The sequence below is a fragment of the Haematobia irritans genome, chromosome 2 (genome assembly GCF_050003625.1).
Source record: "Haematobia irritans isolate KBUSLIRL chromosome 2, ASM5000362v1, whole genome shotgun sequence".
Taxonomy (NCBI): domain Eukaryota; kingdom Metazoa; phylum Arthropoda; class Insecta; order Diptera; family Muscidae; genus Haematobia; species Haematobia irritans.
Genome location: NC_134398.1, coordinates 193,099,489 through 193,127,488, shown reverse-complemented (window position 1 = coordinate 193,127,488; position 28,000 = coordinate 193,099,489). Strand labels below are relative to the sequence as shown.

The window sequence follows — 28,000 nt, the reverse complement described above, 5'->3', positions numbered from 1 at the left end:
CAGTACTTATGGCAGTATCGGCAGCTTCAGTGCCACCATCAAAAGGATCAATTTCTTCAATGGCGGAACAAAGGATAATACTGTCATCACCAGAGGCTACAACAACCACAACAACAACGGGAATGAGTATAACCACCAGCAGCAGCGAAATAAGTTCATATAACGCGGAAAGTAGCGATGATAGGAGGGAATATAAAGAAGACCAACGACAACAAGACCAAGCGAATTTGCCACAACAAAACCACCATCAACAACAACAACAGCAACTGCCATTCTCACAAAACCCCATGTTAATCCTTCAGAATAACACAACACCATACAGTAAGGTTACCAAGGATAAATTTCGAGCAAAAGCAATTGACGCCTCTGATAATCTGGGGGCTATGGCTCATACATTGATGGCAGCCAAACAAAAACGTCAACAACGTGGAGGACATCAGTTACCGCAATACTTAACCTCCACCCAAGGAACATCGTTTGGTCATAATGCCACATCGATGGAAATGCCACATAGGAGTAATTTTCAAGGTACCTCTTTGGTTGGTGGACGTTTAACTGTACCCATGGATGATATTCAAATGGTACATCAGCAACAACAGCCACTAGCAATTGATAATCGTGGCAATGGTGGCATGAGTATGGGTGGCGGTGTAACGGATGACTTCAATGAATTAATTCCATTTCCGAAGAAAAGCTCAATGCCAGTATTTGACTATGGTATGCCTCAGAATATTACAGCACGTACTGGCCATATGGAAGCGGTGCTTAAATGTCGTGTCGATAGGATTGGCGATAAATCGGTAAGTTTTATAGGATTGAATAAATCAAAGATATTAAATTAAGCGAAATTTTAAAAATTATATTGGGTAGTTGAAAAACGTATTTTAGTGTTATGGCAATAGATGTCGCTTATGTATTCTATCACCAGTGATATCATTCACATTGGCTCATACCATTTGGGAGATGGAAAGTTGACATTTTATGATTGAAACTGAAAAAATTGCTACACAAACGAGAGAAAATAATAAAAACATTTATGAATTTGATTTTTATACTTAAACCCCATAGTGATCTATAAAAATTATGCCTATACAGAAAAAAAATAATGTCGTGGGAAAAAATATTTCATGTCTTTAAAACACAAATGCACATTTTTCTTAGCATAGAAGACTTTTCAATAAAGTGGGTTTGTTCTGTTCCATTCTAGTAAAATTGTGAATTTTCAAAATTTTTGAGGTCCAACATTTAAGACAAGCGTTAGAACGCATTAAAAATCATAAAAAATTAGAAAATTATATATTTCACAATATATCCCAAAAAATTTTAATTCGCATCCAAAAACTCTGAATTAGGATCACATCTTAAGAATGATGGAAATACAGTGATAAAATGGTGGGCCTTCGTCCTATGGCAAGCCCATATTAAATTCATCTCTTCTATGCCAGTTATTGCACCACCTCGGAATCCAAAAATAACATTTTCATTACATATTTTTGTTGACACTTTGTTTGCTGAGACGTGAAGAAAAAAGTTGAAAAAGGATTTTTTTATAATCAAATACGCAAAACTCAAATTTAATAGGGAATTTTGTCTTAAATGTGTGCCCTGTTCAATTCTCCGTTTCTTTGGCTTCGAATAAATACCAAAATCATTAAGTTAAATAAAACGAAAAACTGCAGATCTGCGTCACCGATTCATGATCAGTCGATTCGGACCATCTTAAATGAAATGTAACCGCCAATAAATCATGATCAAATTTTTCCTTTTCAAAAAAAAAAAAAAAAAAAAACAAGGTATATACGGACGTAAGTTCGGCCAGGCCGAATCTTATGTACCCTCCACCATGGATTACGTAGAAACTTCTACTGAAGACTGTCATTCAGAATCGAAATACTTGGGTTGCGGTAACAATTTCCGATGGCAAGGTATTTTAAGACTTCTTAGCACCGTCTTCTAAATTGTAGGTTAGTCCATACGGGGTATATATTAAACAAAAAAGTCTGATTAAATACGTATATAATTCAGTTTGACAAAATTTTCTATAGAAAAAAAAAAAAATTGACAAAATTTTCTATAGAACTAAAAGTTTGACAAAATTTTCTATAGAAATAATATTTTGACAAAATTTTCTATAGAAATAAAATTTTGACAAAATTTTCTATAGAAATAAAATTTTGACAAAATTTTCTATAGAAATAAAATTTTGACAAAATTTTCTATAGAAATAAAATTTTGACAAAATTTTCTATAGAAATAAAATTTTGACAAAATTTTATATAGAAATAAAATTTTGGTAGAGAGAACCGATGCAAAAATGAGTTGAAAAACAAGAAATATACAGCACTAAATTTGGCCGGGCCGAATTTTAAATACCAACCACCATGAACCAAATATTAGGGAGGGCTTGAGGACTTGAGGATACTTCCCGAAGATAAATTTAAAGATTTCACCTATGAGGACTATATCAGATTCTGGATTTATAAGAACCATTTTTGTTTGAGTTTTAGAGGAATCATTAACATCTCTTGTAATATACACTATACACGTTTTTGTGAGCCTAAAATACCAGAATATTTACAATTTCAGGCAAATCAGATAAAAACTACGTTTTCTAGAAACCCAAGCAGTTAAATCGGGAGATCGTTCTTATGGGCCTATACTAAAATATGGACCAATACTCACCGTTTTCGGCACACCTCTTTATGACACGAAAATACCTCTAGATTTCCAATTTCAGCAAATAGGATAAAAACTTCGGATTCTAGAAGCCCAAGAAGTAAAATCGGGAAATCGGTCTATATGGGGGCTATACCAAAATATGGACCGATACTCACCATTTTCGGTACACCTCTTTATGGTCCTAAAATACCTCTAGATTTCCAATTTCAGACAAATTGGATAAAAACTACGGTTTCTATAAGCCCAAGACCCCAAATCGGGAGGTCGTTTTATATGGGGACCATACCAAAACATGGACCGATGCTCACCATTTTTGGCACACGTATTTGTGGTTCTACAATACCTCTAGATTTCCAATTTCAGATAAATTGAATAAAAACTGCGGTTTCTATAAGCCCAAGAAGTAAAATCGGGAGATCGGTCTATATGGGGGCTATACCAAAACATTAACCGATACTCACCATTTTTGGCACTCCTCTTTATGGTCATAAAATACCTCTAGATTTCAAATTTCAGGCCAATTGGATAAAAACTACGATTTCCATAAGCCCAAGACCCCAAATCGGAAGGTCGGTTTATATGGGGACTATATCAAAACCTGGACCGATATAGCCTATCTTCGAACTTGACCTGCCTGCAAACAAAAGACGAGTTTGTGTAAAATTTCAGCACGATTGCTTCATTATTGAAGACTGTAGGGTGATTACAACAGACAGACAGACGGACATCGTTATATCGTCTTAGAATTTCTCCCTGATCAAGAATATATATACTTTATATAGTCGGAAATCGATATTTCGATGTGTTTCAAACGGAATGACAAACTTATTATACCCCCGCCACCATTCTATGGTGGTGGGTATAAAAAATGAGCTCGAACTAAAGCCATTGAAGTGCAAAACAGTGCAAGAGCTCACCGATGCCCAACATAAGTTGGGCGGGAAAGATCCAAGGAGCGATAGCGGTAGAATGAAAGTGGTGCCGTTATGAATATGAACCCCACAAAAAATTAGCCCCGAAAACCTAAATGAAATGTGACGCTGAAAAATTATTTGAAAAACAACAACATGACATTTTTATGTTTTTGGGGAAATAACTTATTGAAAACAAACCCCAATATTTCAAATTGAAATAAAAAACCCAAATTTCCTTTTTGGGATTGTGTTTCATTTTCAAGTAGGTCCTATATTCGCATTCTGTGATTTGACAATGGTGGCAACTATAACACCATTGTGGGGTCGATTATCATGCTTCAATTACATTTTTTTGGGGCTCATTTTCATGGGCCTATATTCATTATGAAGCGTCACCCGTGTTTATTTGGGTTTTGGGGCTCATTTTCCTGGGACCCATGCCATCGTTTTAATCAGATGAGGAAATAAGCCCTAATTTTATTTTAGGTGCTCATATTCATTATGCAATGTCGCCCACATGTGTGGCCCTGAAACAAACCCCAATATTTCAAATTAAAATAAAAACCCACAATTTCTTTTTTGGCATTGTGTTTCATTGTCAAGTAGGTCCTATATTCGCATTTTGGTATTTGACAATGGTGGCAACTATAACACCATTGTGGGGTCGATTATCATGCTTCAATTACATTTTTTTGGGGCTCGTTTTCATGAGCCTATATCCATTATGAAGCGCCACCCCTGTTCATTTGGGGTTTGGGGCTGATTTTCCTGGGGCACATGTCACCGTTTTAATCGGATGAGAAAATAAGCCCTAATTTTAGTTTAGGTGCTCATATTCATTATGCAGTGTCGCCCCACATGTGTGGCCCTGTTTCATTTAGGTTTTGGCGCTGATTTTCCAGGGCAATTTTCATACCGCCAGTAAGTATGTTAATTTAGTTCGAAGCCATTCCAAAGAGAACCGTTTGTGAAAAAATGTATCTGATTTACTTCCCAACGAGGTCGGCTTAAAATTTAATTTTCGACTGCCCACCAAAACTCTAGCGTTGCCAATTATAATGGTGTTGGCAGTCTAACGGCCGATGGTCGCTCTCCGCTCGTATTCATCGACGGTGGGGTAAAAAAAATGCCTAATGTTATCGGGAAAATGCCCTAAAGATAGTATTGAAGACCTGATCAGACAAATATTTTAGCTGCGGAATATGAACATTCCAACAGGGCTCAACACCATTGCACTCAGCACTCGTCAAACAAAAATGTCTATAAAAGGAGATTTTTGATAGCATCGTCCGATGGTAACTCTCCGCTCGTATTCATCGGCGGTGTGGTCAAAATAAATGCCTAATTTTATTGGGAAAATGCCCTAACGATAGTATTGAAGACCTGAGCAGACAAACATTTTACCCGCAGACCATGAACATTCCTTCAGAGCTCAACACCATTGCACTCAGCACTCGTCAACCAAAAATGGCATAAAAGAAGATTTTTGATTGCATCGTCCGATGGTAACTCACCGCTCATATTCATAGGCGGTTGGGTCAAAATAAATGCCTAATATTATTGGGAAAATGCCCCAACGATAGTATTGAAGACCTGAGCATACAAACATTTTAGCCGCGGAATATAAACATTTCAATACCATCGAACTCAGCACTCGTCAACCAAAAATGGCTAAAAAAGTAGGTTTTTGAATGCAAAATTGCCACCAAAATCTTCCGATCTCAATCAGTTGGACTTTTGCGCCTGATATATTTTAGAGAGTAAAGTTGGAACTAATAAATACCAATGTGTCGATCGTGTCATGACGGCACTTCGCCGTGAATGGGCCAAAATACCGCAAAGCCAATTCCGTGCTATGTCAATAATTCGTGTTAAGTTAGGTGGCAGCCCGATGTATCAGGCTCACTTAGACTATTCAGTCCATTGTGATACCGCAGTGGTGAACTACTCTCTTATCACTGAGTGCTGCCCGATTCCATTTTACCCATGTGGGCTTTACAAAGAGCACAATGGTAGCAGGTGTACAAATTAGTATAGGCTTGATTAGAAATACGAAAAAACGACTCTAAAATATTTTTCTGTTAATGTAAATTGTTACGGAATTCATTTTTATTAACTGTTATAAAATGTTTATATATCCTTTGAAATGTTTATATTATATTATTACAATTTTCAATATGAATTTCCAGCATAAAGTAGAAAAAATATTTACTTTATGTGCCTCTTTTCTTAAATCAAAAATTATTTAAATTTTATTTTTCAGGTTTCCTGGATACGTAAACGTGACCTGCATATACTGACGGTTGGAAAGACAACATACACATCAGATAATCGATTCCTGGTAAGTGCAGTATTAACCTTTACCTTAAAATAAACATTCTCGGTATTTTCTCCTCTTCGTTTGCATCTTTTGTTGCATGCATTTCATTTAATTCATTTACAAGACATATTTTGTCCTTAAAAAAGTATGCATGCAAACCAAATTAACATTTAATCCTTTTCGTGAATTATTCTCCTTTTGACTTCGAAAGAAAAATTTGTATTCATTATGTTAAATTAAATAAGGAAATATAAGGCAAGGTTAATTTAATTGCACATTTGCACTACTGTCAGAAAATTTTGGTTCAAAAATTTACATGATATCTGACATGAAATATGGGAAATTCAAGCTATAATATGTTTTCGTAAAAAAATATGTTTTATATATTTTATTTAAATTACAAAAAAGTTTGAACGAAATCTTAAATACAGAATTCATTCAGCTTTACTCGATAGAACCACCGAATATATATAATTTTAAGATCGAACCTGAAAGATTCCTATTGCGGTCGTCGCATGCTATCTACCAATGGACACAACATTTTTTTGCCTTCAATCACGAAATTAATGGATTCAATTAGTATACCCTCTACCATAGAAAGAGGGGCTATATTAACTTTGTCATTCCGTTGGTAACACTTCGAAATATTGCTATTAGAACTCATAAAGCTAAAACTTGGCGCAAGTAGTTGTTATTGATGTAGGTCGCATGGTATTGAAAATGGGCCAAATTCGTCTTCTTTTACGTATAGCCCCCATATAAACGGACGCCAAATTTGGCTTGCGGAGCCTCTAAGAGAAGCATATTTCATACGATCTGGATGAAATTTGGTACATATATATGGTCTCTAACAACCAAGCAAAAATTGGTCCATATCGGTTCATAATTATATATAGTCCCCATATACACAGACCCCCCCCCCCCACCCAATATAAACCGATCCCCAGATTTGACCTCCGGAGCCACTTGGAGGAGCAAAATTCATCCGATCCGGTTGAAATTTGGTACGTGCTGTTAGTATATGGTCTTTAACAACTATGCCAAACTTGGTCATTATCGGTCTATAGTTATATATAGCCCTCAGATAAATCGAAAGCGAGCCCCATATCTCAGTTCTGCCTCTCTAATTATCGCGCAAAAGTTAATATCGGTTCGTAACTATTTTTTGACTTTTCTCTGTATACCATTTTTAAACCCTCCACCATAGGATGGGGGTATATTAACTTTGTCATTCCGTTTGTAACACATTGCTCTTAGACCCCATAAAGTATATATATTCTGGGTCGTGGTGAAATTCTGAGTCGATCTGAGCATGTCCGTCCGTCCGCCCGTCTGTTGAAATCACGCTAACTTCCGAGCGAAACAAGCTATCGACTTGAAACTGAGCACAAGTAGATGTTATTGATGTAGGTCGGATGGTATTGCAAATGGGCCATATCGGTCCACTTTTACATATAGCCCCCATACAAACTGACCCCCAAATTTGGCTTGCGACTGCTCTAAGAGAAGCAAATTTCATCTGATCCGGCTGAAATTTGGTACATGGTGTTGGTATATAGTCTCTAACAACCATGCAGAAATTGGTCCATATGGGTTCATAATTACATATAGCCCCCATATAAACTGATCCCCCGATTTGGCTTGCGGAGCCTCTAAGAGAACCAAATTTCATCCGATCCGGCTGAAATTTGGTACGTAGTGTTAGTATATGGTATCTAACAACCATACAAAAATTGGTCCACATCGGTCCATAATTATATATAGTCCCCATATAAACCGATCCCCAGATTTGACCTCCGGAGCCTCTTGGAGGAGCAGAAGTCATCCGACCCGATTGAAATTTGATACGTTGTGTTAGTATATTGTCTCTACCAACCATGCAGGAATTGGTTCATATCAGTCCATAATTATATATAGCCCCCATATAAGCCGATCCCCAGATTTGACCTCCGGAGCCTCTTGGAGGAGCAAAATTCATCCGATACGGTGAAATTTAGAACATGGTGTTAGAATATGGTCTCTAAGAAACACGCAAGAATTGGTCCATATCGGTCCATAATTATATATAGCCCCATATAAACCGTTCCCCAGATTTGACCTCCGGAGCCTCTTGGAGGAGCAAAATTCATTGGATCCGGTTGAAATTTGCAACGTGGTGTTAGTATAATGCCGCTAATAACCATGCCAAAATTGGTCCGTATCGGTCTATAGTTATATACAGCCGATCCCCAATCACACAAAAATTGGTCCATATCGGTTCATAATCATGGTTGCCACTCGAGCCAAAAATAATCTACCAAAATTTTATTTTTATAGAAAACATTGTCAAAATGTTATGTCTATAGAAAATTTTGTCAAAATTTTATTTCTATATAAAATTTTTTCCAAATTTTATTTCTATAGAAAATTTTGTCAAAATTTTATTTCTATAGAAAATTTTGTCAAAATTTTATTTCTATAGAAAATTTTGTCAAAATTTTATTTCTATAGAAAATTTTTTCTAAATTTTATTTCTATAGAAATTCTTTTTCCAAATTTTACTTCTGTAGAAAATGTTGTCAAAATTTTATTTCTATAGAAACTTTAAACTTAACTATATACGTATTTAATCGGCCTGTTTAGTTTAATATATACCACGTATGGACTACCTTGCCATCGGCAAGTGTTACCGCAACCCAAGTAATTCGATTGTGGATGACAGTCTTCAGTAGAAGTTTCTACGCAATCCATGGTGGAGGGTACATAAGCTTCGGCCTGTCCGAACTTACGGCCGTATATACTTGTTTTTGCCTAATATATACCACAAATGGACTATCCTCAATTTATAGGACGGTGTTAAGAAATTTTAAGATACCTGGCCATCCGTAAGCATTACCACAATCACAATCTTTAGTAGAAGTTTCTGCGTAATTCTTGGTGGAGTGTACATAAGATTCGGCCTGGCAGAGCTTGTAGCCGTATATACTTGTTCTAATTTTAACCGATGTTTTTGAATAATTGGTGGCTAATTTTGAGTCGAGATGAGTCGAAATATTTGGCGGCGGCTTCGACTGACAAAAACTGCTCGGCTGCGGCTAAAATCGGCGGCGCTACTCAGCGGCTCTATTCTCTGCTCTATGGCCCTGGTAGTGCTCCAAGGTCTCCTATTCCACACATAGCCTCTATGGATGTTGCCTTCTTTAAGTTCACTTTCCTTTATGTCATATCTCTTGATGGCAGTTCTGATTTTAAATTTTTCTAAAAAAAATATAGTTAATGACCTTTTGATGTAAATCATATGAAAACCCATTTGAAAGAAAAGCATTCATTATGAATTCATTCAAATTTAATTTTTTTACTTTTTCTTGATACATATTATATACGTTCGACCTCTATCTATCTTCTTAACACGTTCTTCTCAATTGTAAGTTAGTCCATACGGGGTATATATTAAACAAAAAAATACGTAAATAATTCATTCCGATTAAATACGTAAATAATTCAGTTTGACAAAATTTTCTATAGAAAAAAATTTTGGCAAAATTTTCTATAGAAATAAAATTTTGACAAAATTTTCCATAGAAAAATATTTTGACAAAATTTTCTATAGAAATAAAAATTTGACAAAATTTTCTATATAAATAAAAATTTGACAAAATTCTCTATAGAAATATAAATTTGACAAAATTTTCTATAGAAATAAAATTTTGACAAAATTTTCTATAGAAATAAAATTTTGACAAAATTTTCTATAGAAAAAAATTTTCACAAAATTTTCTATAGAAAAAAAATTTTGACAAAATTTTCTATAGAAATAAAATTTTGACAAAATTTTCTATAGAAATAAAAATTTGACATAATTTTCTATAGAAACAAAATTTTGACAAAATTTTCGATAGAAAAAAATTTTGGCAAAATTTTCTATAGAACTAAAATTTTGACAAAATTTTCTATAGAAATAAAATTTTGATAAAATTTTCTATAGAAATAAAATTTTGATAAAATTTTCTATAGCAAAATTTTCTATAGAAAAAAATTTTGACAAAATTTTCTATAGGAATAAAATTTTGACAAAAGTTTCTATAGAAATAAAATTTTGACAAAATTTTCTATAGAAATAAAAATTTTACAAAATTTTCTGTAGAAATAAAATTTTGACAAAATTTTCTATAGATATAAAATTTTGACAAAATTTTCTATAGAAATAAAATTTTGACAAAATTTTCTATAGAAAAAAATTTTGACAAAATTTTCTATAGAAATGAAATTTTGACAAAATTTTCTATAGAAATAAAATGTTGACAAAATTTTCTATAGAAATAAACATTTGACAAAATTTTCTATAGAAATAAAATTTTGACAAAATTTTGTATAGAAATAAAATTTTGACAAACTTTTCTATAAAAATAAAATTTTGACAAAATTGTCTATAGAAATAAAATTTTGACAAAATTCTCCACAGAAATAAAATTTTGACAAAATTTTCTATAGAAAAAAAAAAATTTACAAAATTTTCTATAGAAAAAAAAATTTGACAAAATTTTCTATAGAAATAAAATTTTGACAAAATTTTCTATAGAAATAAAATTTTGACAAAATTTAAATTCCAAACAAAATTTTGACACAATTTTCTATAGAAATAAAATTTTGACCAAATTTTCTATAGAAATAACATTTTGAGAAAATTTTCTATAGAAATAAAATTTTGGTAGATTATTTTTGGGGATCGGCTATATATAACTATAGACCGATATGGACCAAATTTGTCATGGTTGTTAGCGGCCTTATACTAGCGCAATGTACCAAATTTCAACACGTACCAAATTTCAACCGGGTCGGATGAATTTTGCTCCTCCAATAGCTCCGGAGGCCAAATTTGGTGATCGGTTTACATGGGGGTTATATATAATTAAGACCGGTATGGACCAATTTTTGCATGGTTTTGAAGACCATATACTAACACCATGTACCAAATTTCAGTCGGATCGGATAAAATTTGCTTCTCTTAGAGGCTCCGCAAGCCAAATCGGGGGATCGGTTTATAAGTGGGCTATATATAATTATGGACCGATGTTGACCAATTTTTGCATGCTTGTGAGAGATCATATACTAACACCATGTACCAAATTTCAAATTTCCGGATCGGATGAATTTTGCTCCTCCAAAAGGCTCCGCAAGCCAAATCTGGGGATCGGTTTATATGAGGGCTATACGTAAAAATGTTCCGATATGACCCATTTTCAATACCAACCGACCTACATCAACAACAATTACTTATGCCAAGTTTCAATTCGATAGCTTGTTTCGTTCGGAAGTTAGCGGGATTTCAACAGACGGACCTACATGCTCAGATCGACTCAGAATTTCACCAGGACCCAGAATATGTAAACTTTATGGGGTCTTAGAGCAATATTTCGATGCGTTACAAACGGAATGACAAAGTTAATATACCCCCCAGCCTATGGTGGAGGGTATAAAAACGAATAGGGAATAGATATTATTTTTTTCGCTTAAATCATAATTTGTTTCCTATTATAAAGGAGAAACACCAAAGAAATTGTATTTAAAATTTTAAACTATTATCTGAGTCTTAATTTTCTCATAAACAAAAAAAATATTTTACGAAATATTTAACCATTTCATAATACAACTACGTCGTGTGATATTTGTGTGCACTTCACATGCATTAAACAAAAGTAAAAAGAAAGAAAAAAAAAAAAACAAAACAAAAGCTCTCTGCAATCATTTTCATATCTCTTGTCATCCGCATACTCACACTCACACCCACACATACTCACCCATTTTGTGATCAAAGAAAATAAAAGAAATCCACCACAACAACCATATGAAAGAAAATGCCTATACCACCCACCATGGTCTGCCATTAAAACAACTGACAATGGTGCAGATGTTGATTACGACAATGATTGCAATGGCCTCCTCATCGTAAGACCATGATGTGGATTCATGCAAATTAACATCAAAGTCATGCGAATGAATTTTGACAACATCAACTATAGAAAAAACAAAAAAGAAAAATAAATGCGAGACAAAATACAAAAAAAAACCAAAACAAAATAATTTGGAAAAATGCATATTGGAAGGGGCATGGGTGTTGTGTTGTCTTTATGTTACAGTCATTTTACTCGCACAGTTTGTTTCCTTTGACACCATAACATTTTATGATTATTTTTTATTGTTATTACTACTACTCTTACATGAATATTAATACGAAAACTGCATGAGTAACTAGAATAGGGTGAGGTGAAAGTCAAAAATATCGGAGGTTTGGGACCATATCTAAATCTGAATCGATTTCAATCAAATTTGGCTCACTCAGTTATACTGTCAATATGCACTCCTTGTGCACCCCCGGAGCACTTTAATTAATTTTTAAATTTGATAGTCATGCTTAAGACCTTAGCATTAAAAGCTGAAAATGTAATTAATCGATAAATAAACTAAATAGATTTGATGGTATTTTTTGAAAATCTGTTTAGATTATTTCTAATCCGCATGGAAAACTCTCCAAAATAAACAATATTTCGATGAAAAAAAATCTAATGAAAAACTTTTCTTCTTAAATATGTGTCCTAGAGTGAAATGGATATTAAATCCTGACCCCCTCCCAAATAATTAAAATCTCAACGAAAATTGGCAAAAAATCAATTTTTATATGAAATACATATTTTGAACATATTTTCTTAAAAATTGGTTCCTAATAATTTATGACCTCCATCCAAAAAAAAAAAATAAATAAATATTTGATTAATATGCGATCGCTACCTAAAAATCGAAATTTGTATACAAAAATATTTTCTTTTTTGCGGGTGTCCACAAATTAGGTTGGCTGATAAGTCCCCGGTCTGACACATAGATGGCGTCGCTAGTATTAAATGCATATTATTTTTATATAGTACCAACCTTCAAATGATTTGTGTCAAAATTTGACGTCTGTAAGTCAATTAGTTTGTGAGATAGAGCGTCTTTTGTGAAGCAACTTTTGTTATTGTAAAAAAAAATTTAAAAAAAAGGAATTTCGTGTTTTGATAAAATACTGTTTTCTGAAGGGAAAAAATACGGCGGAAGCAAAAACTTGGCTTGATAATGAGTTTCCGGACTCTTCCCCAGGGAAATCAACAATAATTGATTGGCATGCAAAATTTAAGCGTTGTGAAATGAGCATGGAGGACGGTGAACGCAATGGACGCCCGAAAGAAGTGGTTACCGACGAAAACATAAACAAAATCCACAAAATGATTTTGAATGACGGTAATATGAAGTTGATCGAGATAGCAGAGGCCAAAGGAACGTGTTGGTCATATCATTCATCAATATTTGGATATCCGGAAGCTATGTGCAAAATGGGTGCCGACCAAAAACAACAACGTGTTGATGATTCCGAGCGGTGTTTGCAGCTGTTAACTCGTAATACACCCGAGTTTTTCCGTCGATATGTGACAATGGATGAAACATGGCTCCATCACTACACTCCTGAGTCCAATCGACAGTCGGCTGAGTGGACAGCGATCGGTGAACCGTCTCCGAATCGTGGAAAGGCTCAAAAGTCCGCTGGTAAAGTAATGGCCTCTGTTTTTTGGAATGCGCATGGAATAATTTTTATCGATTATCTTGAGAAAAATCATCAACAGTGACTATTATATGGCGTTATTGGAGCGTTTGAAGGTCGACATCGCGGCAAAACGGCCCCATATGAAGAAGAAAAAAGTGTTGTTCCACCAAGACAATGCACCGTGCCACAAGTCATTGAGAACGATGGGAAAAATTCATGAACTGGGCTTCGAATTGCTTCCCCATCCACCGTATTCTCCAGATCTGGCCCCCAGCGACTTTTTCTTGTTCTCAGACCTCAAAAGGATGCTCGCAGGAAAAAAAATTTGGCTGCAATGAAGAGGTGATCGCCGAAACTGAGGCCTATTTTGAGGAAAAACCGAAGGAGTACTACCAAAATGGTATAAAAAAATTGGAAGGTCGTTATAATCGTTGTATCGCTCTTGAAGGGAACTATGTTGAATTATAGAAACGAATTTTGACAAAAAAATGTGTTTTTCTGTTGTTAAAATGGGGACTTATCAGCCAAATTGATATATATATATATATATATAGGAAATTAAGGCTAAAATAAGTTTTTCGTATAAAAAATTAGATTTATTAGGATCTTCAAAGACAAAAATCCATTTTTATATGAAATACAAATTTTGGCCATATTTCCTTAAAAATGGTTCCTAATAATTTATGACCTCCATCCAAAAAATTCAATATTTGATCCATATACAATCACTACCTAAAAATAGAAAATTTCATAAAAATAAATCGAAATTTGTATACAAAAAAATCCTCTTTCTCTGCGGGTGTGTACGAATTAACTTCTTTTTCGCTCTAGGACGCATATATAAGAAATTAAGGCTAAAATAAGTTCTTCGTGTATAAAATTAGTGTTTTTAGGATCTTCAATAAAAATTAGATTTTTTGGTTGTGATCACAATTTTCATCATTTTCGCGCTAGGACAAATATGACCAAAATACCTTTTTCATATAAAAAATTAAATTTTTCGAGGATTTTGATTAAAATTTTAATTTTTGAGATTGGGATTCACGGATTAACATCCTTTTCGTTCTAGGACGCATATTTAAGGATATATTTTCAAAATATTTTTTTCACAACAAAATTAAATTTTTCGAGAATTTTCATTGAAATTTAGATTTCTTGGAGGTGATCTCAATATTCCTTATTTTCGCGCTAGGACGCATATTTAAGGAAATTTTCATATAAAAATTTCAATTTTTCGAGAATTTTGATCAACATTTTAATTTGTGGGGTGTGGTCACGAATTAATATCCTTTTGGCTCTAGGACGCATAATTTAAGGAAATTAAATTTGGGGGCACGAATTAATAACCTTTTCATCCCAAAACGCACATTTAAGGAAATATGCCCAAAATAAGTTCTTCATACAAAAAATTAATTTTTGATGATTTTCATCGAAATTTATGGCGTTTTCTTTTCTTGTATAAAATGCGCACTTTTTTGCATTTTGTCCAAAAAAATGTACTTTATAGGTTCTTTTCTAAAAAAAAAGGCAAAAGTGCGAAAAAGCTTCGAATTCTTTTGTTAAAATAGCGCCACGCATAATAACAAAGTGCGTGCATTTGCATCACCGCCGACAAACGAGAATGCTGTGATTGCCCCGTTTCCTTCCTTGAATTCTTTTCTGCCAGCTGAAACATTTTTTATTTTTTAGGTTGCTGGCAACATTTTAATAATTCGCATTCTGTACAGACAAAATGAAGGCAAAGCACTTTTTTCAGAAAATAAAACACCATTAGATTTCTTGGGGGTGGTCGCGAATTAACGCCTTTTTCGCTCTAGGACGAATATTTAAGGAGTGGCCACGATTAATGTTATTTTCGGTCTAGAACGCAAGTTTAAGGAAATATGATAAAAAAATGTTCGTATCATTTTTTTAAGATCTCATCGAAATCTAGATATTTGAAAAACAAATTTTTTATACAAAAAAAAAAAAAGAAATTAGGATTTTCATAGGAATTTAGATTTATGGGGGGTGGTCACATATTAAACGCCTTTTCGATTTAGGAATCATAATTTTAAAAAAATTGGAAGTTCTTCTTAAGGCAAAACTTTGAAAGCACTTCCAAAAATGTCCTCCCAAAGAAGTTCTTTATTTCAACTGCACAAGAAGTTCATTTGAGTCAATTTTCTATAACTCGATTTTTTCATATTTTTAACGGGAAATTTAAAATTGTATTATTTCAAATAGATTAGAAACAAATTAAGAATTAAAATAGTGCAAATTATTTTAATTTTGTCGAAAAAAGTGCTAAATCCTTTTTAGAAAAATTGAGAATTGCGAATGAAAATATTTTATGTCAAACGGTCTAGACAAGCGTTATTATGCATCGAAAATCATAAAAAAAAAATAAAAATTATTAATTCGTCAAAATATCACAAAATTTCTATATTCACATCCAAATCACTGGATTCGCATCACACCTTAAGAAGTGATGCAAATTTAGTGCAACGGCTGTTGAAATGGTGGGCATCCATTCTATGACAAGCCCATGTTAAAATCATCGCTTCTGCGCCAATTTTGCACCACTTAAGGGTCCAAAAAAAACATTTTCACTACTTTTTTTGCTGGGATATTATATTATTTCAATAATAGAACTTTTATTCTGACATTTAATTTATTTGTTATTAATTTACAAAACTAAAATAATAAAAATTCCTTCGATATTCGGAATTGCAAAAGTTTTGATTGCCCAGTAAAAAAATTTGGAAGTTCTTCCAAAGGCGCAACTTTAAAAGCACTTCCAGAAGATGCACTCCCAATGATGTTCGTTATTTTAACTACCCAGGAAATTCTTTTAATTCAATTTTTCAAACCTTGGGTTTTTCATACTTGTAATGGGTAATTTTAACTTTTTTTGTTTCAAATAGGTTAAAAACAGAGTAATAATTCATAAAATGTTACAAATCATTTAAATTTTGTCAAAAAAAAAGGCTAAATCCAATCTGAAAAAATTGTGCATTTTTGAAAATATTTGAGGTCAAACGTTTCCGACAAGCGTTAGAATCCATTAAAAATTATAAAAAATTTAAAAATTATTTATTTGACAAAATATCACAGAATTTTTTAATTTACATCCAAAACATTGAATTCGGATCATACCTAAAGAAGTGATGTAAATTCTGTGCAACGGCTGTTGAAATGGAGGACTTCCGTCCTATGACATGCCCATGTTAAATTCATCACTTCTGCGACAATTTTGCACCACTTCCGGATCCAAAAAGAACATTTTCATTACTTTTTTGGCGACGCTTTTTTTGTTGGGTGGCTATAATTTCTTAGCCCTGAAACGTATAAACTTAAATCAACAACTGCAATTGAATTTGAGTCCGAGAGTATCTCAATTTTTTTTCCTTATATGAAAAATAAATTCTTGATAGTTGCGATTCCCAATATCGGGACATGGGTCATGATTTCAATTTTATAGAACCTTTTAGGGTTCTTCCTGAAAAGAAGCTCGGAATCAATACCAAAAATAAACTTCTATTTCCCTTGAGTCAATCTATCTCTTCATTGTTCTTATTTCCTTTTCATTTTAATTCCCTCCACCCTAATGTTTATATTCAATATTTTACAATATTTTTTGTTCAGTGTTCTGATTTTTTGATATTTTCGTTTTTCTTTATCACATTTTTGTTCTTTTTGCAGGTTACCGAATCCAAAGATTCTCGTGAATGGACGTTACATGTAAAATCACCCCAGGCACGTGACAGCGGCATTTATGAATGCCAAGTGAATACTGAACCAAAAATGTCCATGGCATTCCAGCTAAATGTAATCGGTAAGTGAAATCAACCCTTTTCAAATTACCACTTGTGCAAAAGAATTGAAAATTAATTTCCATTGCTCAACGTGTGATTTTAGTGAATCAGAATATTAAAATGGAATTCACTTGCATACTGAAGATAGTAAATTTTTATTTGAAGTAGTTTGCGAGTTTTATGGTTTTATTATATAAAGTCGATCTAGCACATACAGCCGTACATCCATCTGCTCAATTATTTGGCTGTTCGTAAAATACATGCTGCAATAATTAAAAGATATTAATGAAATTTGCTACAAGAAATTTTGAGTCTACGTGAGATAATGGTTAGAGGCCTTTCAAGGACGAATTTCTGCACTGAAAAAAATATTGTCGTGAGGTCAAAGATTTCATGTCTTTAAAATACGAATACAAATTTTGCTTAGCATAGAAGACGCATTTCTCTAAATTAAAATTATTTTCCTTGTCCAAAAGTCGATAAACTTTTCAATGAAGTCGTATTGTCCTTATAATTAAGTGATTTGACTTAAAAATGGGTATCTTAACATGAAAGAAAAAATTTATAGGCTAAGGTCAACTTGACTTTAATAATTCAGAAAAATTCTTTAAACTTAATGAAATTGTCTTTAAATTTGTTGTCTTTTTGCATCTTGACTACAAAGCAAAAAATCGTTCAAATATAGGACATGTGTTTCAAAACTTTATTTTAAAGAAGTTTTTTACTTCAAACATAGCATAATTTCTACTGGAAGTCCTAAAATTAAAAATAAAGTTGGAATTAAACTACTTTCAAAAAATAAATAAAATATAAATAATCTTATTCTTCTAAAAGTTAAAACTAATAAAATTAATAATATAATTATATTAAATATAAATAAATTAGTATAATTATTATATTTATAAATTGATTCACTTGCTATTATTATTAAAGCAAGAATTCATAAACTCAATAGAAGCAAGTACACAAACCCTAAATTTAAAAGAGAATTGTGTCTTAAAAGTATCCTTACTTGTATTCTCCGCTTCTTTGGCTCGGAATCAATACCAAATTTTTTAAAGTAAAGACAAAATCTTTGGAACCGAGTATGCTTTTTTTTCAGTGTGTTTTCATAGACATAGCTCCCATATGTGGTATATGAAACAAAATCAAATAATGACAGTCTAAAGTCGGACGATGCCATCTCAAACTGTTATATATAAAGTTTTATGTTCCCATATACCTACACAGAAAAAAATTTCACGAAAATTTTTCCCATTAAAATTTTAATTTAGTTTGAAAAAATGTTATTAATTTTTTAATTGGTACATACTATAATTTCTGTGATTAAAGGCATTTCAATTAAAAAAAATAATTGGATCAATTAATGTCGTGACTGAATCAGAAAAAAAAACAAGTATATACGACCGTAAGTTCGGCCAGGCCGACGCTTATGTTCCCTCCACCATGGATTGCGTAGAAACTTCTACTGAAGACTGTCATCCACAATCGAATTACTTCGATTCCGGTAACACTTGCCGATGGCAAGGTATCTTAAAACTTCCTAACACCGTAATATATACCACATAGTCCATACGTGGTATATATTAAACTAAAAAAGGCCGATTAAATACGTATATAATTAAGTTTAAAGTTTCTATAGAAATAAAATTTTGACAACATTTTCTATAGAAGTAAAATTTGAAAAAAATTTTCTATAGAAATAAAATTTGGATAAAATTTTCTATAGAAATAAAATTCTGACAAAATTTTCTATAGATATAAAATTTTGACAAAATTTTCTATAGGAATACAATTTTGACAAAATTTCATTTCATTTTTCATTTCATTTATTTCAATCAATAATTAAAAAGCCTAAATTGGCCTATACAATTATGCAGTTCTCCAATTTTTGACACTATAATTAATAATACATAAATACAATTACATCTTATGATCTAATAATTCATTGTTATTCCTAATACCTATAACTAATAACTGACTTGAATGTGGATGAGATAGCATTTAAGATATGGTTTACCATTAGCTTGAGCTGGCACTATAATATGATTTTTCAAATTAACTGTAACATGATGTTCCGAAATTGATCACAAGTCAATGCAAAATTTCTTCTCTCGTAAGGAACGAACGTATTCCACAGTTGTATAGCGCGGACACGGAACGACCTTTGCATTATTATGGACCGATACTGTGGAACCTGCAGTGACTGTGTTCGGGCTGAATTACCAAAAATGAATTTCGAAGATAAATAAGACGGTCTATTATACTTTACGACCTTGTACATGAGGAGAAGCACTCTAAGTTTCACTAGATTCTCAAAACTACATCCTATGAATGTTCTATGGAAATAAAATTTTGACAAAATTTTCTATAGAAATAAAATTTTGACAAAATTTTCTATAGAAATAACATTTTGACAATATTTTCTATAAAAATAAAATTTTGGTAGATTATTTTTGGCTCGAGTGGCAACCATGATTATGAACCGATAAGGACCAATTTTTGTGTGATTGGGGATCGCCTATATATAACTATAGACCGATATGGACCAAATTTGGCATGGTTATTAGCGGCCTTATACTAACACCACGTTGCAAATTTCAACCGGATCGGATGAATTTTGCTCCTCTAAGAGGGTCCGGAGATCAAAACTGGGGAACGGTTTATATGGGGGCTATATATAATTATGGATCGATATGGACCAATTCTTGCGTGTTTGTTGGAGACCATATTCTAACACCATGTTCCAAATTTCAACCGGATCGGATGAATTTTGCTCCTCCAAGAGGCTCCGGAGGACAAATCTGGGGATCGATATATATGGTGGCTATATATAATTATGGACCGATATAGACCAATTCGTGCATGGTTGTTAGAGACCATATACTAACACCACGTTCCAAATTTCAACCGGATCGGATGAATTTTGCTCCTCTAAGAGGCTCCGGAGGTCAAATGTGGGGATCGGCTTATATGGGGGCTATATATAATTATTGACCGATATGGACCAATTTTGGCATGGTTGTTAGAGACAATTTACTAACACCACAGACGAAATTTCAATCGGATCGGATGAAATTTACTTCTCTTAGAGGCTCCGCAACCAAATCGGGGGATCGGTTTATATGGGGGCTATATATATTTATGGACCGATGTGGACCAATTTTTGCATGGTTGTTAGAGACCATATATTACCACCATGTACCAAATTTCAGCCGGATCGGATTAAAGTTGCTTCTCTTAGAGCAATCGCAAGCCAAATTTGGGGGTCCGTTTATATGGGGGCTATACGTAAAAGTGGACCGATATCGCCCATTTTCAATACCGTAGGCCCGAAGGTCTCTTTGGTGGAACAGTAGGCCCTATAATCTCTGTGGTGGAAGAGTAGGCCCGAAGGTCTCTGTGGTGGAAGAGTAGGCCCGCAGGTCTCTGTAGAGGAACAGTAGGCCCGAAGGTCTCTGTAGTGGAACAGTAGGCCCGTAGGTCTCTGTGGTGGAACAGTAGCCCCGAAGGTCTCTGTAGTGGAACAGTAGGGCCGAAGGTCTCTGTGGGGGGACAGTAGGCCCGATAATCTCTGTGGTAGAGCAGTAGGTCTCTGTGGTGGAACAGTAGCCCCGAAGGACTCTGTAGTGGAACAGTAGGGCCGAAGGTCTCTGTGGTGGAACAGTAGGCCCGAAGGTCTCTGTGGGGGAACAGTCTCTGTGGTGGAACAGTATGCCCGAAGGTATCTGTGGTGAAACAGAAGGCCCGAAGGTCTCGGTGGGGGAACAGTAGGCCCGAAGGTCTCTGTGGTAGAACAGTAGGCCCGCAGGTCTCTGTAGTGGAACAGTAGGCCCGATGGTATCTGTGGTGGAACAGTATTCTATTGAATTCGTTGAGACGTGGACAGTTGGACGTTGCCGAGTAGTTCGGCTCGTTGGCGAATGGTAAGTTCGGCATTCGTCGATTTGTAGTTGATCGAGAATTTGCTGATGAGATCTTCGGCTTTCAGACGGTTGCTGGTATTGCTGCAGTTAAATGATGTAGACGGTGGGGCAGCGGTGTGACAGTCGGGATCAGCTTCGTTTCGGTAATCGCTAAAGGTCGGTATTTAATAATATTGACGACTGTCATGCAAACTACTACTATGGCTACTAGATAGGTTAGGTTAGGTTAGGTGGCAGCCCGATGTATCAGGCTCACTTAGACTATTCAGTCCATTGTGATACCACATTGGTGAACTTCTTCTCTTATCATTGAGTGCTGCCCGATTCCATGCTAAGCTCAATGACAAGGGACCTCCTTTTATTTTCTTTTCTTTTTTTTAATTTTGAAGAGTTTTATCCAACCAAATGAATACATAAAGTTAAAACTGAAATGTTAGAAGTATTGAAACTTTTAATTAATAATTGTAATAATTTTAAGGTATTAAATTTAAGCACATATGTAATGGATGTAATTTTTATTTTCTGAAATTATTTTAAAATTCCTCCAATAAAAATCAAATATTCAAATTTAAATATTCTTCCTACATTTGTGCCTTTCCATCATCACGATAATTGATTTTAACATTTATCAAGTAAATTTCAAAGAATTCAATTATCAATGGAGCCTATGGAGCTATGCACTTGAGTTTTAATTAAAAAGTTTTCAAATGTCTTTCTCCTCGCAAAAACAGAGTAAGAGAAGGAAACACGGTTTTGTCAACAGCCTTCACGTTCAAATGTTTTCAATTTTTTGTTGTTTTTGTGTTCCTGTCAAACTTTTATTTTTAGCCTCGTCATTGTTATGCCTCTAATTAAATTTCTCATTTTCTTCTCAATTTTAGAAATATCACCCGATGCCCAAACCATAATAACAGGTCCCAGTGACTTATATGTCAAGGTTGGGAGTGTCATTACACTCACATGCCTTGTAAGCCAACCATCGATTAAGGATATTGGTCCCATTCACTGGTATCGCAGTGAACATCTACTAACGCCACTGGCGCCCAACGATGATAGGGCACAAAGGAATTACTTTGTCACACCTGCTGCCTTGACAAGTAAAACCGCATCGTTCGATCATGCGTCTCGTGTTGATGACACCGATACGGATATGTATGGCAATAATGTGGATGGCGATGATGATGATGACGAGCACATGTCGCATAATGTAAAAGACGAAATAACATTGGATTTTAGGCAACGTGTGGCCATGGAACAAAAATTGTGCGATACAATAAAATCAAAGTGAGTATGAGGACGGATGTGGTGGCAACTGTAAAGGTGGAGAAAATTATCTTAACTTTTCAATACAATTCTTGGGGAAAGTAAAAAAAAACTCACACTTGGTGAAATAAAATCGGCTAATAAAAACGTCACAAATACAAGCAAAATAAGAAAGAATTAAAAGAATATTTGGTTTGGTTTCAGTAATTGAGTAAACCAATTTTTTTCAAATAATATTTTATCAAAAATTTCATGAAGATCCGTTAAAACATGAAACATTTGAAACATACATCTATCGGCATAGTATTTTAGAAAATAATATATGATTGCATTTGTAATATTGATTTATCAATTTTTGCAATCGTTTCGGATTTCCCCAATGTTTTAATATAATCTGTACGAATGAATTTTGTCAAAATTTTATTTCTATATAAAATTTTTTATCTATAGAAAATTTTATAAAAATTTTATTTCCATAGAATATTGTGACAAAATTTTATTTCCATAGAACAAAGTTTTATTACATATAGAAAATCAACATTTGATTTATATACACAATTTTTTTCAAAATGTTATTTCCGTACAAAATGTTGTCCAAATTTTATTTCTGTAGAAAATTTTGTCAAAATTTTATTTCCGTTAAAAAATTTGTCAAAATTTTATTTCTATAGAAAAGTTTGTCAATTTTTTTTTATTTTAATTTTGCCAACGTTTTATTTCTGTAGAGAATTTTGTTTAAATTTCATTTCTATTGAAAATTTTTGTCGAAATTTTATTTCTACAGAAAATTTTGTCAACATTTTATTTCTATAGAAAATTTTGACATAATTTTATTTCCATACAACAATATTTTATTATATACAGCAAATTTGGATAATAATTTATTTCTATAGAATATTATGTCAACATTTGATTTCTAAACAAACTTCTATTTCTGTAGAATATTTTTCTATAGAAAATTTTGACAAAATTTTATTTCCATAGAACAATATTTTATTATATACAGAAAATTTTGTAAACAATTCATTTCTATAGAATTTTGTCAAAATTTTACTTCCGTAAAATATTTTGTCAAATTTTTTTTCTGTAGAAAATCTTTTTATTTTTATAGAAAATTTTGTCAAAATTTTATTTCTGTAGAAATTTTCTATAGAAAAGTCTGTCAAAATTTTATTTCTATAGAACATTTTATTTCTATTGAAAATTTTATCAAAATTTTATTTCTATAGAAAATTTTGACAAAATTTTATTCCTATTGAAAATGTTATCAAGATTTTAGTTCTTTAGAAAATTTTGTCCAAATTTTATTTGTATAGAAAATTTTGTCTATATAAATGTTGTCAAAATTTTATTTATATACACGCAAAAAAATAATTCTTTCCTCCCAAACGAAATTTTAGACAAACAAAGTTCGTTTCTCATTTGCTTTTCGCTGTAAGGAAGTGTATTTGGAAGAAAAGTATATACTTTTTATGATAAACGTTTATTCTTTTCCAGGATGTAAAAACAATTTCATAAAGACAAACTCAAAAAAAAAAAACATTGTTTTCTTGCTAATTGCATTTTCCCTCACATCGACGAGGTTTTGTAGTTCTTAACACCTTTTCCTGTAATACCAACAATGTAGAAGAAATTATACGATTTTATAAATTTTTAAAATTTTTTTACCTTTCGCCTGGACGGAGAATCGAACCGCGGACCATGCACTTTGTAAGCCAACACACTTACCACTGAGCTATGTACCTGTTATGGTCATCAATAGATAAATATCCATATAAGTTATATTTTTATAGCATAGCTTGCGGCGCCCACGAACCGAATAAACAAACTTTATTTTGTTTTTTTTTTTTGTTTTTTTTTACATATATTCCAGATATGTTCGGAAGATTCCGAAAAAATTTTAACCATTACATTGTAGTATATTAAATTTTGAACTGTAAAATATGTCTTATTAAAGACCTAAAGTCAGAAAAGAACAGTGTTTGATATAAACGAAATGGACTGTGAAAATTTTGTACAATTTTCGCACCAGCTAGTTTATTCTTCCTATAAAACAGTTTACTTTTTTCGGTGTATGGTAAATTTTGTCAAAATTTTATTTCTATGGAAAATGTTGTCAAGATTTTATTTCTATAGAACATTTTTTGAACATTATATTTCTTTAAAAAAAATTTGTCAAAATTTTATTTCTATAAAAAATTTTATCAAAATGTTATTTCTATAGAAAATTTTACGAAAATTTTATTTCTATAGAAAATTTAATCAAAATTTTATTTCTATAGAAAATTTTGTCAAAATTTTATTTCTTAAGAATATGTTGTCAACAAAATTTTTTTATAAAATAATGTAGTAAAAATTTTATTTCTAAAAAAAATTTTATCAAAATTTTATTTTGATAGGAAATTTTGTCAACATTTTATTTCTATAGAAAATTTTGACAAATTTTATATAGAAAATTTTGACAAAATTTTATTTCTGTAGAAAAGTTCATCAAATTTTATTTCTTTAGAAAATATTGTGAATATTTTACTTCTATAAAAAATTTTGTCAAAATTTTATTTCTATACAAAATTTTGTCAATATTTTATTTCTATTGAAAATGTTTTCAAAATTTTATTTCTGTAGCAAATGTTGTAAAAATTTTATATCTATAGAAAATTTTATCAAAGTTTTATTTTTGTAGAAAATCTTGTCAACATATTATTTCTATAGAAAACTTTGTCAACAACATTTTTCTATAGAAAATTTGGTCAAAATTTTATTGCTATTGAAAATATTGTCAAAATTTTATTTCTATGGGAAATTTTGTTAAAATTTTATTTGTATAGAAATTTTATCAAAATTTTATTTTTGTAGAAAATTTTATCAAAATTTTATTTTTGTAGAAAATTTTATCAAAATTTTATTTATGTAGAAAATCTTGTCAACATATTATTTCTATAGAAAACTTTGTCAACAACATTTTTCTATAGAAAATTTGGTCAAAATGTTATTGCTATTGAAAATATTGTCAAAATTTTATTTCTACGGGAAATTTTGTTAAAATTTTATTTGTATAGAAAATTTTATCAAAAATTTTTTTTTTGTAGAAAATTTTATCAAAATTTTATTTTTGTAGAAAATTTTATCAAAATTTTATTTTTGTAGAAAATTTTGTCAACATTTTATTTCTATAGAATATTTTATCAAAATTTTATTTTTGTAGAAAATTTTGTCAACATTTTATTTCTATAGAAAACTTTGTCAACATTTTATTTCTATAGAAAACTTTGTCAACAACATTTTTCTATAGAAAATTTGGTCAAAATTTTATTTCTATTGAAAATTTTATTTATATGGGAAATTTTGTTAAAATTTTATTTCTATAGAAAATGTTGTCAAATTTTATTTTTATTGAAAATGTTATCAAACTTTTATTTTTATAGAAAATTTTGTCAAAAGCTTATGTTTACAAAAAATTTTGTAAACATTTTGTTTCTATAGAATTTTTATCAAAATTTTATTTTTTAGAAAATTTTGTCAACATTTTATTTCTGTAGAAAATTTTGTCACAATTTTATTTCTATGGAAAGTTTTCTTAAAATTTTATTTCTATACAAAATTTTGTCAACATTTTATTTCTATAGAAAATTTTGTCAACATTTAATTTCTATAGAAAATGTCAACATTTTGTTTCTATATAAAATTTTGTCACAATTTTATTTCTATGGAAAATTTTGTTAAAATTTTATTTCTATAGAAAATTTTGTCAAAATGTTATTTCTATGGAAAATTTTGTCAACATTTTACTTCTATAGAAAATTTTGTCAACATTTAATTTCTATAGAAAATGTCAACATTTTGTTTCTATATAAAATTTTGTCACAATTTTATTTCTATAGAAAATTTTGTCAAAATTTTATTTCTATACAAAATTTTGTCAAAATTTTATTTCTATAGAAAATTTTGTCAAAAGTTTATTTCTGTAGAAAATTTTGACAAAATTTTAGTTCTGTAGAAAAGTTTGTCAAATTGTTTTTCTTTAAACAATTTTGTCAAGTTTTTTTCTATAGAAAATTTTTATAGCTATGGAAAACTGTGCCTGTTTTTTAATCTTACTTAGAATTCATATGAACATTGACACAAATAAATTCTTTAGTTTTTTATAATATTGTTCTATTTGTGTTGAATATGATGGAAATAATCATTTGTCTACGAATCGTGCGGCTTTACCAAAGGGTTTTTAATCATATTTTCAAAAGTAATCATATAAATATCTGTATGTTCATTTATCCTCTTTGTCTCAAAATCTCAAAATTTGAATAATGCATTCAAAGGACTACATTTGGTATTTACATTTAATATTTTATTATTTGTCATCTATTTACAGATTACGAATTTCTAATGCCCAAATATCAGACTCTGGTAATTACACTTGTCAACCGACCACATCTAGCAGTGCAAGTGTAACTGTAGTCATTAATGGTACGTATGAAAAACCGTAATGAAATATTAAAATTAATTAAACCACAACTTTTATATAGAAAATAACTAAAAGCAACTGTCCACAGTTTTAGTGATTGAAAAAATACAATGAAGAAATTGTTTTGATTTTTTATTTTGATTGAATATTAAATTTTTTAATAAATATCTTGTTTTATTTAAAAATTTATGCTTTTGTTTAAATATCATTTACAAACTAAAGAAACATTTTATTTCTATTTATCCCTGAATTTCCTTGATTAAAAACTAATTAATAATTTTTTTATAAGGGGATGGCTCTCCTTACTAAATGGAATTCTATCTCTTCCCAGAAGTAATATCCTTGTGTTGCCCCAGTTATTAATGGTTTGCCTTTGACACAAAAATTTCTACAATATCCTAGTATTGATGGTGTACGTACATCATATTGAGTTATCCTTAATGGAAAAACTATAAATAAGTTTTCTAGAAAGAGAAATCCATATAAATTCGTATCATGAAACCATGGAAAAACTTGCATTTATTGATATCGTAGATACCAATTTGATAAGAAACAAACTTTCAAAATTGATAATATTCATTTTTATTAATTAAATCACTTAGTTCATGTCACTTTAATTATATCCCCATCCGTTTGTGCTTCTCTTTTCAGATGAAAATCCTGCCGCCATGCAAAAGGGTGGGACAGACACGGGAAGGAACTTATGAGCTGCTGGTGTTGTTGTATACTATCTTCTGTGCAGTTGTCATGTTCTGGTGCAACTTGGCCAACATTATCAACATCATCTGTAGCATTGACATTGTCGGTGCTATAGTGGAAAATGCTCAGGATTAAGAAGCACACAATATGGCATGGCAATTTCCTAGAAGCACGAAAAATTCCATTAGTATACAACAACATCAGCAGCAGCAGCAGCAGCAGCAGCAGCAAAACTCCCCCATAGGACTTAAAGTTAAGAACAAGAAATTCCAAATTAACTACAAAAATTTCCAATTGATTGAATATCAGATTTTCAAATCATAAGAATCCACACAAAAAATTCATAATCTGTTTTTCTACAAAAGAAAATCGATAGATAATAGATTTT

At 31.7% G+C, this 28,000-nt stretch overlaps 1 protein-coding gene across 1 annotated transcript; it reads left to right on the top strand.

The window, feature by feature from the left end:
* The first annotated feature begins 20 nt into the window (after positions 1-20).
* dpr3 (defective proboscis extension response 3) lies at positions 21-27,747 on the top strand. Its single transcript, XM_075294986.1, has 7 exons — positions 21-800; positions 5,857-5,934; positions 17,150-17,282; positions 22,070-22,472; positions 26,821-26,915; positions 27,270-27,325; positions 27,565-27,747. Exons 1-7 carry the CDS (start codon positions 60-62, stop codon positions 27,745-27,747), a joined length of 1,689 nt encoding a protein of 562 aa, XP_075151101.1. The 5' UTR covers positions 21-59.
* The last annotated feature ends 253 nt before the right edge of the window (positions 27,748-28,000 follow it).